At 41.2% G+C, this 13,810-nt stretch overlaps 1 protein-coding gene across 5 annotated transcripts in view; it reads left to right on the top strand.

The window, feature by feature from the left end:
- The first annotated feature begins 1,715 nt into the window (after nucleotides 1–1,715).
- The window catches only part of Fxr1 (FMR1 autosomal homolog 1), a 50,629-nt gene continuing 38,534 nt past the window's right edge, over nucleotides 1,716–13,810 (top strand). For 2 of the 5 annotated variants that reach the window (XM_021157373.3, XM_021157372.3), the window contains exon 1: nucleotides 1,718–1,820. In XM_021157373.3, the coding sequence (XP_021013032.1) occupies nucleotides 1,770–1,820 (51 nt within the window). In that variant the 5' untranslated portion in view covers nucleotides 1,718–1,769. Of the gene's footprint in view, nucleotides 1,821–13,810 lie in introns of all 5 variants that reach the window. The other 3 variants (XM_021157371.3, XM_021157374.3, XM_021157376.3) reach the window with 3 other exon arrangements.

The following is a 13,810-nucleotide window of genomic DNA, read 5'->3' as shown; positions in this document are numbered from 1 at the left end:
CTCACGTAGCTAGACTTGGAACTTGTAATGTAGCTGAGGATAACCTTGGATTCCTGATCCTCTTGCATTCTCCACAAAATTACAGGCATGGGCCTTCAAACGAGAAATAAATAAAGGGCTAAAGAAGATAGTGCTGTGTGTAGCTCAGGGACCTTGTTTCAATCCTCTGCATCCCACCCTCAAACATACTAATGAACCCCTATCAGCAATACAGTGTGGTTGCTTATGCAGTGTAATACTGTGACAAAAACGGACACCAAGTCATATCTGCTATACCATGAATCTTGCAAGAATATTCTAAACGAGAGAGGCCAATCACAGAAGCTCTCACATCACGATCCCACTCATATGTGAGATCGAGCTAGGCAAATCTCTACATAGAAAACACATGGGCAGTTTCCTAGAATCCAGGGAATTCAGGTGAATTGGGGAACAGCAGCAAGCACAAGTGCTTTTTATTTTTACTTATTTATTGTTGTTTGTAATGAAAATGTTTTATACTGATCCTGGTGATAGATGCTGAACTGTACGTTTTAAAATGGGCTAATCTTGTATAAAGAAAATATACTTTATACAAACCAGGTTGCTAGGGGCCAGGAGCTCACACCAGTAAAGCCAGCACTCTGGAGGCTGAGACAAGAGAATGGGGGGTAAATCGAAGGCCATCTTGGGCTGCTTAGTGAGACTTGTCTCAGAGTAACAGGTAACCGTGGGGAACTGAGCCTGTTAGCCCAACTGGCACCTGGAGGTGGGAGGCAGGGTGGTGAATTTGAGCTCCAAATAAAGACAAATACATCACGTTTCGCTGAAAAGTTATGTAAAGATGCACATACAAATGAATTCTTTTAAGTACTATTTCCAAAAGCCTTGCTTTCAGAAGTTGGCCTTAACTTATCAAACAAAGTATGAGTGCCACAAAGCTTCTAAGAACTGGTGGCGTTTCTGGTAAAGTCACACAGCACAAAACCCAATAGGTTCTTGGATCCTCTTTGCAAAACTTCTCACGTGTAACATATCAGGGGTAGGAGGAATACACTTTCCCATTGTTTAAACATTTTAAAAAGTAACGCCAGCACTCCGATGGCCAGAGGCAGAAGCAGCTCTGTGGGTTCAAGGCCACCCTGGGCTAGATAGAGAACTGTGTCTCAAACAGGATCCCCCCCCCCGCCCCCCAAAATTAGCCTAGGTTTCCCGAGCCTTTAATAACGTATTAAGGTAACCGTGTTCGGTCGGTGACAGGTAAGTGAGTTGCCTTCGCGCGGGGCGAGGCCCTTGAACTGCCTGAGGCTCAGGGAAGCCCCGAGTCCCGGGTTCGTCCTGGAAAAGGCTCTTCAAGGGGAGGGCCCGAGGCTCCAGAGGGGAGGCTCCATGAGGGCAAACCTCTTGAGAGCGTCGGCCGGCCATGCGCTCTGGCCGAGCCCGAGCGCCCGCCAGGCCGCGCTTCCTGACGGGAAGAGCCCGTAGGGAGCGTCGCCGGCCGCACGGATCCTGGGGCGAGGGTGGCGCGCCGGGCGGGTCCGCCTCACTCATTGTGCGCGAGGCGGGCCGCGCGGGCGTGGGCGTGGGCGTGGGCGGACCGGCCCGCCGCTGGGTAGCCGCCCAAGGACCCGCGCAGAGCGGCGCCGCTAGCGGAGAGCCCGGGAGCGGGCCGGGAGCGTCCCGCCCTCCCGCCCGCCCGCCCCTCCCCCGCGACGCTCGCCCCTCCCCCCTCCTCCCCTCGCGTTGGAAAGTTTCTAGAATCTCTTCCCAGCAGCCTTTGCGGTTCCAACATGGCGGAGCTGACGGTGGAGGTTCGCGGCTCCAACGGGGCTTTCTACAAGGTACGGGCCTCGGGGCGGCCGGGGATGGGAGCTGGGCACTGGGAGCGGGGTCAAGGGGCGCCGGGGACCCCGGGGGCCGAGGAGCGGTGGCAGGTGGCGGCGGGGGAGGCAGCTGGGCCGTGCTGCTGGCCTCTGCCCTCGGCGCGGTTTAACGGTCTCGGGGCCCGGGCTCCGTTATGTTTGGAAACAAGGTGGCGGGTGCTGGCTTGCCTCTTGTCCCGGAGCGTCCTGGGTCGAGGCCTCCCGGACGCAGGCGGGCGGGCGGGCTGGAGCGGCGGGCTGTGGTGCGGGCGCGCCGCCGAGGCCTGGCGGGGTGGGGGGCGCGGACGGGCGGACTGAGGCGGGCAGCTCACTGCGACCCCACGGCGGCCGGGCCCGCCAGGCTCCTCTCCGCCCGCCCGCCCGCCCGCGGCGTGAGTGGCGGACTCCCCGGCCTACCCCGGCTTGTGCTGCCCTGGGGGCCCTGCGAACCCACGGCGCCCGCCCGCGTGGAAACCCGGACGGGCGGCGGGCTCGGGTGGCTGCGGCCTGGGGAGCGGGCGGCCCCTTCGCCCCTCGGCCCGGGAGAAAAGCGAATTCCGAAGGAAGGGTTCAAAGGTGACCCGAGGCCAGGCGGCAGGTGGGAGGGACGCGTGTCTTCCCAGTCCCTGGGAAGGTGGGTTTTTTTTTTTTTTTTTTTTTTTTTTTTTTTTTTGCTTTTTAAGTCCTCTTCCACGAGGTTCTTTTTGTTTCCTTTGAGAAGAGGCCATGCATTGCCGTGGAGGCTGGCCTCGGAGACAGAGGGAGGATTCTAGAGTGGAGGAATTTGTAAGGCGCTTGCTTCTATTGGAAAAGGGGGAGGGGGCACCAAGCAGAACACGAAGGCCGAACAGTTTTTCCATAGTAACGGCCCCTTCTCCTTATTTTTTTTTCTCCCCAAAGTGTGCGAGAATCTTAACAAATCAACACAAAACCTCCTCAGCTGTTGTCTGTCAGTCATTCTCCAAGCCAGCATCTCAGATGTTTGAGAGTCTTGGCTATTTTTATGAAGGCTCTCTTCTAGTACATGAGTATTGTATGTACTTAAAATGGTTTCTCACAGGTTTTCATTTCAGTGGTTCCTTTATTCCAGAGGATTTTGTTTGGTATTAACGATCTCCTAATTTTTCAGTGTTTTGCTTTTCCCTTTCTAGCTTGCTTATTAGCTGTATGGAGTTGATTTGTCATGTGGTAATAATATAGGCAGTAGCTCATTGACAAAGAATGATAAATATACTTTTTAAAATTTTGTTTTGCAAATTTTGACTGTAAAATCTCTGGTGGCCAACTAAGTAGTAAGAGTGAGTGTTGAAGCCTTTAGTATCACCTATTAGTGTGTAACTGGCTTCGTTGGTGTTCCAGGTTTAAAACATGTCACATAAATGATTCAAGCAATATTTGAGTAGATACTTCTTACTGAAACCTAGTGGTAACCTTCTCTGCAAGATTGCAGATATGGTGAACTGTGCCACAAGGACTGGACTTAAATACTTTTCCTGCCTAGATAAAGTTCATTAGTGTGTATCACTCCCTACCCTGTGGAAAAGGCTCAGTAACCACTGATTCTCAGCACACATTTTAGGTAATACAGATTATGCAGGTTTTCCTTGCACATTGAAAACATTGAAAAGTGATTGTTTCAACAAATTCTTCATCGTGTAGATAATAGGGAACCATTTCTTTGACTGAATTTTATGGCAATCTGTAGTACAACATAATCAGTTTGACTTCTGTAAAGTTGGTTTGCAATCCTTCGGTGTCTTTTTTTTTTTTTTTTTTTTTTTTTTTAATTTCACAAGCATGTATCTCCATGTTGGAACTTTGAAGTATTAGTAATTGATTTTGGTTGTATTGAAAATTGAGCCTAGACCTTGGCTTGTACATAGTATGGTAGGTATTTGTTTTTGCTATAAAGCTCTGCTCTGATGCCTTTTCCCCCCCCTTCTTTGATAGTCTGAGTAAATTGTCCAGGCTGGTCCTGAACTCACTGTGTAGTTCATGCTGGACTTGAACTTGCATTCCTCCTTTTTAGCCTCCAGGGTAGCTATAGTTCCAGGTCTCTATCCCTTTCACACTCTGCAAATCTGGTTATACTTAGACTGGACCTCACCATTTTACTGACAAAGGTTGGGAAGGACATTAGCCACATTTTTGTGTATTTTGAAAGTTTTCCTTCTGTAATCAATTGTATGTGTACTTTGTACAAGCTGTAGTCTTCAGGACTTTGGAACATCAAAATGGTAAAAGGAAAAGAACCTTAACTAGAAGTAATAAGCAAATGGGAAGTCTAGGTGGCATACTTCATTATCTTGTCACTGGATTCCTGTAAATCAGGGACTTGAAATACAGTGCTTTAAAATACTTTCATATCTTATGCAGTGAAATTATCCATGTGGGTTGGTCCCCTGCTTCCCCCAAAAGTAGATTTATTAAGGAAAAATGAGGAGGAACTCCTTAGGGTGGACAGGTCTCCCAAGGACAAGGGGAGGAATGCCTTTTCCTTTTGAGTTTGAACCTGGCTGGAGCCTTCCCCACACATGCTTTGCAGGAGATTCACTGTTGACCTATACTCTTAACCTCATTTGAGAAAAACTCCAATGAGACATGGCTTCGAACTTGGCCATCCTTTCTCCTTAGCCTCTTTTAATAGCTGAGATTACAGGCATGTATCACCACACATGACTGAAAAAAATTCTTACAACTGGTTTATTATTTTCTGTCACTTAAATTTTTAATTTAATTTGTATACTGCAAAACAGCTTTCGTTTCCTTTTTTAAAAATAAACATAATAAATGTTGTGATAAATGGCTGACAATTGTGTGCAAACACAACCTCTATGATAGAATAGTTGCACCATCTCTAACTTTCCCTTGGTGACCCTTCAGCCTTCAGGCTCGCCTTTCATGGGGGTTGCATATCAGATATTTATCTATATGACAATTCACAACAGTAGCAGAATTACAGTTATGAAGTAGCAACAAAGTAAGTTTATGATTGGGGGTCACCACAACACGAATTAAAAGGTATTAAAGGGTTGCAGCATTAGGAAGATCGAGAACTACTGTTCTTAGGGTGTCCTGTCTCAATAGTGCCATACCCATAGAATTTAGCAAAATAATGTTAGAGAGTTTTCAGCCTGGCTTCTGTTTAGCCTAGAGGAATTTAATTTTTTCTAATTTAGAAGATAATAGTGAAGGAATTTTGGAAATGCTAAAAACTAGAAGTTGTTTAGAGTCAAGAGCTCTAAATCGTTTTATTTTGTTGTACTTTTCTCAGTGGTAGGTTTTCATGTATGGGTGATTCTGAAATTCTGAATTTACCAACTTTTACACCTTTACTTCCCCAGAAATATAGGGAGTACACACATCTGGCTCTGTGAATTGTGATTTAAGAGTTTGAGAGGTGTCATCATGCTTTGATCTTTGTAGCCAGTGCATTGCCTTGATGCATTGCTCCATGGAGTAAAAAAATTCATACATCCATAATAGCATGGTAACCATGCTAAGTATATTGCTCTTGTTGTTAACAGTGTATTTATAATAAGAGATGTCTCTGCAGCCCTTTAATCTAGGGATGGGAAAGAATGAGAAGATGTGAAACACTTGGTGGTGGGATATAATTTGGTAAAAAATACCTGCTTCTGTTCCTTTCCTACCTAAAGCAAAGTGCCTTTCTTAGAAAACTTAGAGGTAGAATGTATTATACCCTGAGCTAAAAGACTGGGAAGAGGTGATGTATATTGTATATAACTCATCGGAAAAACGGGATGGTTTGCAGGGATAATTAGTTGTGCATCTGTTGCTGCCATCCCATTTTCAATTAATAGCCTTAGTTTCGTTTTCTGTTGTAGTGATAAAATACCCTAAAAAACAACTTAAGGCAGAAAAGGTTTAAATATTTTATTAGGCTCACAATTCAAGGTTATGGTCATCATCGAGGGAAGTCAAGGCAGCAGGAATTTGGTGCATCTCATCATATTACATCTAGCAGGTGCAGAGAGCAATGAATTAATGCATGTGTGCTTGTGCTCAGCTCTCTCTCTCTCCTCTAAGCAGTCTGTGTCTCAGTCCTGGACAGGGACTGGTGTTACTCACAGAAGGTGAGTCTTCCAGCTACTCAAAATAACCACCTCACAGACAGAGCCATAGACCATACTAATTTGGACAATGTTTCATTGAGACTTTTCCCAGGGGATTTCTAGAATGTCTGAAGTTAATAATTAAAACCAGTCATCGAATATTCCATTACCTTGCCACCCCCCAAAAGTGCCCATTTTCATCATTAATATGTATTTTAACTGATGCATGTGATACTAAACTTTGGGACCTCTGGTTTGAAGGGAGCCCTTGGGTTCATGTGATCCTCTTGTCTCAGTCTCTGGAAGTGAAGAAGAGCTCAGTGACTGACGTCTGCTAGTGCAAGTCTCAACTGTCCTGCCCAGCTGTTGCATTGTGTAGTTTTGGACTAAACACAAATAAGGTTTTGGTAGTTGAACCCATGATTGGCTGCTCTCCCCCCCCCCCCCCCCCCCCCCAGGGTTTCTCTGTGTAGCCCTGGCTGTCCTGGAACTCACTCTGTTGACCAGGCTGGCCCCGAACTCAGAAATCCACCTGCCTCTGCCTCCCGAGTGCTGGGATTAAAGGTGTGCGCCACTACTGCCCAGCGAACCCATGGTTTTAATGTTTTATGTCTGACCTGTATATTTCTACACTAAATACAGTTTGAAAAAGAAGTAGAGCAAATCATTCAGTTTCTGATTTATATGGAGGATTTTTTCTGTTTGTACAAATGAAATGAAGTTTGGGGCCCTTTCATTGTGCTTTAACCATATAATTGACACATCTCAAAGTATTGTAATGGATCCATATATCCTCCTTTCTTAAGCTTACTAGTAAAAATAAAAACAGATTAATAACAAAGTTGTGCAGTAGTAGGTTATTTTATCACTCATGATGAACTAAATTAACAGTGGAGTAGAGGGCTGAGGACATAATGACTTGACAGTGAGTACAAAATCTTGATTGAAAGTCAGGCCCGGTGGCAAATGCCTGAAATTCCAGCACTTGAGAGGTAGAGGCAGGAACATCAGAATCCTAGGTCAGAAAGAGAAGAGTGGCTAGGTGCTTGCTGCCTAGCCTGACAATTTTGAGTTTGAGCTGGGCAGTCCACCTGATGGAAAGAACACTTTTTTTTTTTTTTTTTTTTTTAAAGTTCCAGTTTACTGTAGATCAAACCTTGCAGCAACCTTGTCAAACTCCTCACCAACGACTCTTAATTTAGTATTTGAGGGAGCAATGGTAGCTATCTTAGTATCAGGGCTCTTTGCTAAAATACAGTTAGATATAGTAAGATGATTTTTGAATTTCTATGTATTTAAAATATAGGCTTTGTACATGTTAATTGTAAATGGAAATGAATGGTATTTTGGGTTTTGAGACAGGTTTTAGGTTGTCTTTGAATTTGCAATCCTGCCTTAACTTACTGAATATTGGGTTTATAGGCCTGTTGTTTTGGTTTTTGGTTTTCTCTGTAGGGTTTCTCTGTAGCCCTGACTGTCCTGGAACTCACTCTGTAGACCAGGCTGGCCTCGAACTCAGAAATCTGCCTGCCTCTGCCTCCCAAGTGCTGGGATTAAAGGCGTGCGCCATCACGCCCAACTCAGGAATATTTTTCTAATATTTTCCAAAATATCTATATATTTTAAGTGTCATGTTTTTTTGTGTATTTTGTAGGAGAATAACTTGACAGCCTGTTATTTATTAGATGTTCTGTTAGGCTTCCACATGCATTTCCTGCATACTTAGGAAATTCATGAGGTATGGTTTTGTGTAGGGGTTTTGTTTTTGAGATAGGGTCTCACTGTGTAGCATTGGCTGGCTTGGAACTCATTGTAGATCTTATTAGTGGAACTCACAGAGATCCAGGTGCCTCTTCCTCTGGAATGTTGGGATCTAAAGGTATACATGGACTAGGAGGTGTGCACCTAATTCATTTGATAGACAAGGAACTGATTATGATGATAAAGGTTGTCCAAGATTACGCTCTATTTGAAGTGCCATTTAACACCAGGGTTTTCACTTCCTGTTACTTAGTTTATATTTTCTTACACCTCCTTACATGATAGTTTTGAGTAATGGACTGTGTGTGTTTAACTGTATATGTGTTTGTGGATGAGTGTGACTCCAAAGATCTTTCCTTCAAGTCACCAAGCTTCTATGTCAAATGCCTTTACCTGCTGAGCCATCTTGTCTGTTTGAATTAAACTAGATTATATCTTAGTGATTGTGTTCTCAATCACACTATCAAGTAAGGTTCTTTTCCTTTTTAAGATTTAATATTATATGTAAGCACACTGTAGCTGTCTTTAGCCACTCCAGAAGAGGGAGTCATATCTCATTAGGGATGGTTATGAACCACCATGATATTGCTGGGATTTGAACTCAGGACCTTAGGAAGAGCAGTCAGTGCTCTTAACCGCTGAGCCGTCTCTCCAGCCCTCAAGTATGATTCTTACTTTCAGCATTCAGGAGGCAGAGACAGGCCTTTCTCTGTGAGTTCAAGGTCAAGTCTAGTCTACAAAGCTAGTTTCAGGACAGCCAGGGCTATTATACACAGAAACCTTATATCAGAAAACCAAAATAAATAAATAAATAAATAAATATCTTAATTTTGTAGTGGGCAGTTGTATATGTATTTACATTGTAAAAGCTGATAATATTTGGACGTTTTTTATATTGTCAGGCCCTAACAACAGTTAGTGCTTAGCCTTCAGATTGTTTCTTAAATGTTTTTGTACACTTGCATTTCTAATTTAGTCTCACAGTGAAACAACCATTTGGGGAGATCTGAGGCCCTGTCCAGCTCCACAAATCAAGTTTATTTAAGATTCCTAGTCTGTTTTGCTTCCTTGGAGTTTATTTATTTATTTTTTTAACATATAGTATAGATATCCCCTCCCACCTCCCCCAAAACACTTTGTTTTGAGGTAGGGTCAGGGCTGTTCTCAAACTTGGTAAGAGGCTGAAATGAAATTTCTAATCTGCCTTTACTTCCTAAATGATGGGATTATAGGCTTGTGCTACCTACCATGCTGTATAGTATGATCTTCTTAAGTACAACTATTACTGATAGAGTGGGAATAAGGAGGACTGACTTGGGATGAATGAGTGTTGCAGAATGACTTGGGTGTTTTCTGTGACTTTTGCTTTCTAAGAATGGTAGCAGAATGGCAGCCATTGAGCTGAAAGAGAGTCAGAGTTGAGGTAGTAGTCTTTTAAAAAAGACTATAAAACGGAATAGGTTTAAAAATACTAATTATGTATTGAAATAATATTTTGAGTATATTGGGTTTTAAGCAATTAAAACTTAACTTGTTTTTACTTTTGATATGGCTATTTTAAGTACATGATTCATATTTTATATTTTTGAGATAATTACATCTTCATAGTTCACCTTTGCATTACTAAGTATGCAAAAATACTTTGAAATATTTAAAGTGCACATACATATTTGTTTAAATGAACTGCCTGTTGGAAAAATTTTTTTTCTGGTCATGCTAGAAATGGAATTTTGGGGCCTTGCCTATATTATTTTTTAAGATCAAGTCTTTAAAAAAATGGTGTATTTTGTTTGTTTATTTGGGTTTTTGGGGGGAGGGTCAGGGTGTTTAGCTAATGAATAGGAACAAACTACAAATTGCTGGGACCCCTTTTCTGGGACTAGGTTTTCAAAATAATAGCTGGAATATAAGAAAATTAGGCAATGAAAGCAGATCATTGCTTTGTTAATCAGATTGAAAGCCATGGTAAAATTGACTATTAAATCTCACATTGACTTAAGAGTAAATTTCTGTTCATTTGTTCATAGGAAACAAGATTATTTTTGGCATGAGGTTCTTTTTATTAACTATTCCCTTCTGTTTCACCTTTAGTATTTTGGGAGAGTGACTGGAGAGTTCTTGGTAATATTGATGGCATTTGCAATAGTAGCATCAGTATATATTTGAATAAGTAAAAGAATTAGTCTTGTTTTCTGGACACAGGTGATTTGTTGTGCCATCTTAGTAGTTCTCTATAAAAAGTTACATCTTTCTGATTTGGTTCAAATTGAACATTTTAAATGGCTTTTTAAAAAAGCGATTATAGGGCTGGAGAGATGGCTCAGTGATTTAGAGCACTGACTGCTCTGCCAGAGGTCCTGAATTCAATTCTCAGCAACCACATGGTGGCTCACAATCATTTGTAATGGGGTCCAATGCTCTCTTCTGGTGTGTCTGAAGACAACGACAGTGTACTTATGTACATAAAATAAACAAATCTTTATATATTTATAAGAACATAAGTTCTGATATTGTCACAAAAGAAACTTACTGACACACACAGGGATAACTGAAACTTCAGTGCTTTGCAACAGGAAATTTGGAGTTTTCAGTAGCTGTGTAGAACCATTAAGGCATTTTATTTCAAGAACTGTTTTTTTTTTTTTTAAAGATTTATTTATTTATTATATGTAAGTACACTGTAGCTGTCTTCAGACACTCCAGAAGAGGGCGCCAGATCTCGTTGTGGATGGTTGTGAGCCACCATGTGGTTGCTGGGATTTGAACTCTGGACCTTCGGAAGAGCAGTCGGGTGCTCTTACCCACTGAGCCATCTCACCAGCCCCCTCAAGAACTGTTTTATATTAGTGCAAGTAGTGGCTGATATCTGTGCAATCTTATCCCTGTTGCTTTGTGTTTAGAACAGTTAGGTGCTCAGTGCTAATGTATAAGGCAGTTGTTATTGATCAAAGCTGCTGTGCTTGGCTAAGGACAAATTTTTTTGTTGTTAAAAATTAGTTTCACTATGTAGTCCTTCATGCTGACCCCTTAACTCATGATTCTTCTATGTCAGTTTCCCAAAGTGCTGGGATTACAGCTGTATACTATTAAATGCTCAACCACACTTATTTTTTATTTTGGTTTTTTTGAGACAGGGTTTCTCAGTATAACCAGCCCTAGCTTTCCTGGACTCACTTTGTAGATGAGTCTGGCCTCAAACTCACAGAGATCCTCCTACCTCTGTTTCCTAAGTGCTTGGATAAAGACAAGTACCACCACACTCTGCTAGCAACACACATTTTAAAGCACCTATGTGTATCAATATCATATGCATATGTGATTTATTATTGGTGTGCTATACAAACTTGGTTCAGTCCAAATGTTTTCCTTTTTTCTCCTGATGGTGTTTTTTGTTCCTTCCATTTCAGGTAAGCCTGTCTTTATAGCTAGATAAATGTAATTCCAGATTTCTCTCTATTTCCTTAGCATTATGTATGGAAACATTCAGAAACAAATGTAGGGTTTTTCAGTGTGCCCATGAAAAACTAGAATCATGTACTTGATTTCATGTACAGTATAATTTATAGTGATTACATAACAATTTATAAGAGTATAAAATTGTCATTAACCTATGCAACCCCCTCCCCCCAATACCCATGTTTCTATTAGATAGATTTTAAAGAAAGGATAATTTAGGGCCGGGGGAGATGGCTCAATGGATAAAATGCTTGTCATCGAAATTTAAGGACCAGAGTCTTAGGGGGGCTTGGGTTAAGTTGGCTGTCTAGGGGAGCTGAATTGGTGAGCTCTGGGTTCAAGTGAGAGACCTTGGCTCAATGAATAAGGTAGAGAAAGATGAAAACACTTTATGTTAACCTTTGATCTCCATGGGCATTGCCCACCTACATATACATGCATACAACATAGGTGCAAAAAAAGAATAGGATGGTTTGGAAAGGAACTTAAAAATAGCAGAAAACAAAAGCTTCTAATAATAAGTTATTTTTTTGAAAAAGAAAACTTATTTCTTTTAATAGTTGATAACTCCGTTCTCTTTATATCCCAGCTAGGGAAGGTTTATTTGCCCTTTGGATTTGCTCTTCTACAGCTAGCCAGGTCTTTAGTCTATTTTTCTATTGAGATGTTCTTTGTCAGTTATTGAGATCTGTATATTATCCTTTAATGTAAGAGTGCATCCCCACAAAGATAGACATTTGTGCAAGCACCAGGTATTTAAATAATACTCAGTGGTTTCCACAGTTTGAAAGAGTTTATATGGAAACATATAAACATATGGGAACTGAGAACCCTTGGTACTGGTTACAACTTTTCAATTTCTAGGATTGGAATGAGAATGACATCTGGTATCCAGGATGGCTGGATTGATAAAGAACTCCTTGAATTGTTCAACAAAATCTTGGGTACTCTAGGAAGATTTGAAAAGAGGCTCAGAAGAGGGAAAATTATGGCTTGCTTGTTGAGAAAACTCACAAGGAATCTTTGTTGCTTTCTTAGGTTCTAATAGCAAAATTGCTATCTTGTAGTGTCACCGTTCAGTGTTGTCTTTTCCTTGTCCTGATAAGGATCTTTTCCCCTTGTATCTTTAACTGCAGACAGTCCAGGAACATAAAGGTGTTTGAGTCATAAATTAATATTTGCTGTAGTGTTTTGGAAGTATGGAGCCAGCAGCATTAATGCTCCTGAGCATCGCTTTGAGTGTCTGAGGGTGCCTCATTATTAACAAGTTCCAGTCCCTTGCAGGTTGTTTTTGTTTTTTTTTTTGTTTTGTTTTGTTTTTCGTTTTACATAAAGTTGCTCCCAGGTCTGGGACAAGAAACGTTGTTTTTAGATAATATTCTAGAGATGTGAGAAAAACCTTAATTCATTACACACAGTGGATTAATACCTGTGTTGGGCTATATTGGAAACCTGATTAGAAAAGACAGTTGTATTTAGAAAATCCTGTAAAGTGGATGGATCATACATGGGTAGGATTGAAAATGATATAAGGTGATATTCTGTCTTTATCCATGTTGGCTGAAACATAAGCCATGGTCAAGAAGTCAAACTAGTTGACCTAGGTTTAGAGTCCAAGGAATAATTTGAATGTGGTAGGTAACGCAAGTCTGTAATCTCAGCTCTTGCAAGGCTGAGGCAGGAACATTTCTGCAAGTTCAAATCAAGTCTGTTGCAGAGGGTGTTCTTAAAAAGAAACAGTTAATTAGGAGGAATAGATTATTTCTACAGAAAGATTTGGATGTTTTGTGAAAGGTCCATGCCATTTTATTATAACCTAAAATGATGCCAACTGCAAGAGAAAAATTGCTTGCTTATATTTCAAGGATTGGCAATCATTTAGTAGCTTACAAGAAATAATTTTTAATTTGGGTACCAAAAATAGGAAATGCAGGCTAAATAAGTCACTAAAAACACCATTAAAAACAGATATCTTGCATGAATTTTCACTTACTTTGCAAGTAGTGGTGCTGGTACTTTCTTGATTTTTATGAGAAGATATCAACAACTTTCTGCTAAGAAGCCTCAATCCTTCCTTAGTATGATACTTGAGTGCAGCAGAAAATTTGCAAGCAAACAAAAGTCTGAGCATGCCTAAGTGGTGACATGTGGCTGTCAGCTATTCTAAGATGCCCTCATTTTTAAGAAGCATCCTGGGTTCAGAGATGCTGAATTGTTGGACTTGAGACTGGGAAGTTAGACAGGAGCTGGAAAATGAACCTTTGAATAAACTTATCAATTGCCCAAAGCCTGGCAAGTCATAATCTAATGCAATTTTACCAATTCAAGAAAAATAGAATCCTTAAGTGTTGTGTAAATTATGCCAGCAGTGATCTTCAACTGATAGGATGAGGGAAAGAGTGCTGTAGCACTTAACACTGAGTCCGGTGCTTTTAGTAGTAGAGAAGTTAATTGGTATTTAGAACTGCAGTACTTCACCACAAGTTTGCTTCAGGTCAGGAACTAGACCTGTTTTTAATTACCTTTGATAAGAAATCAAACACATAAAATTATTTTTTTTCCAAATCTAGAAAAATGTTAAAATGTTACTCAGGAACACTAATACATGGCAGAAAAATAAGCCCATTACTAAAAAGAATGCTTTGTCGTTTGAAATTATTATTATTATTAGTGCCA

Source organism: Mus caroli, unplaced genomic scaffold, assembly GCF_978045245.1.
Source record: "Mus caroli unplaced genomic scaffold, Mus_caroli_1 scaffold_3, whole genome shotgun sequence".
In the NCBI taxonomy this organism is placed as follows: domain Eukaryota; kingdom Metazoa; phylum Chordata; class Mammalia; order Rodentia; family Muridae; genus Mus; species Mus caroli.
The sequence above is the reverse complement of the archived record's forward strand: the minus strand, read 5'-3'. Positions and strand labels throughout refer to the sequence as shown.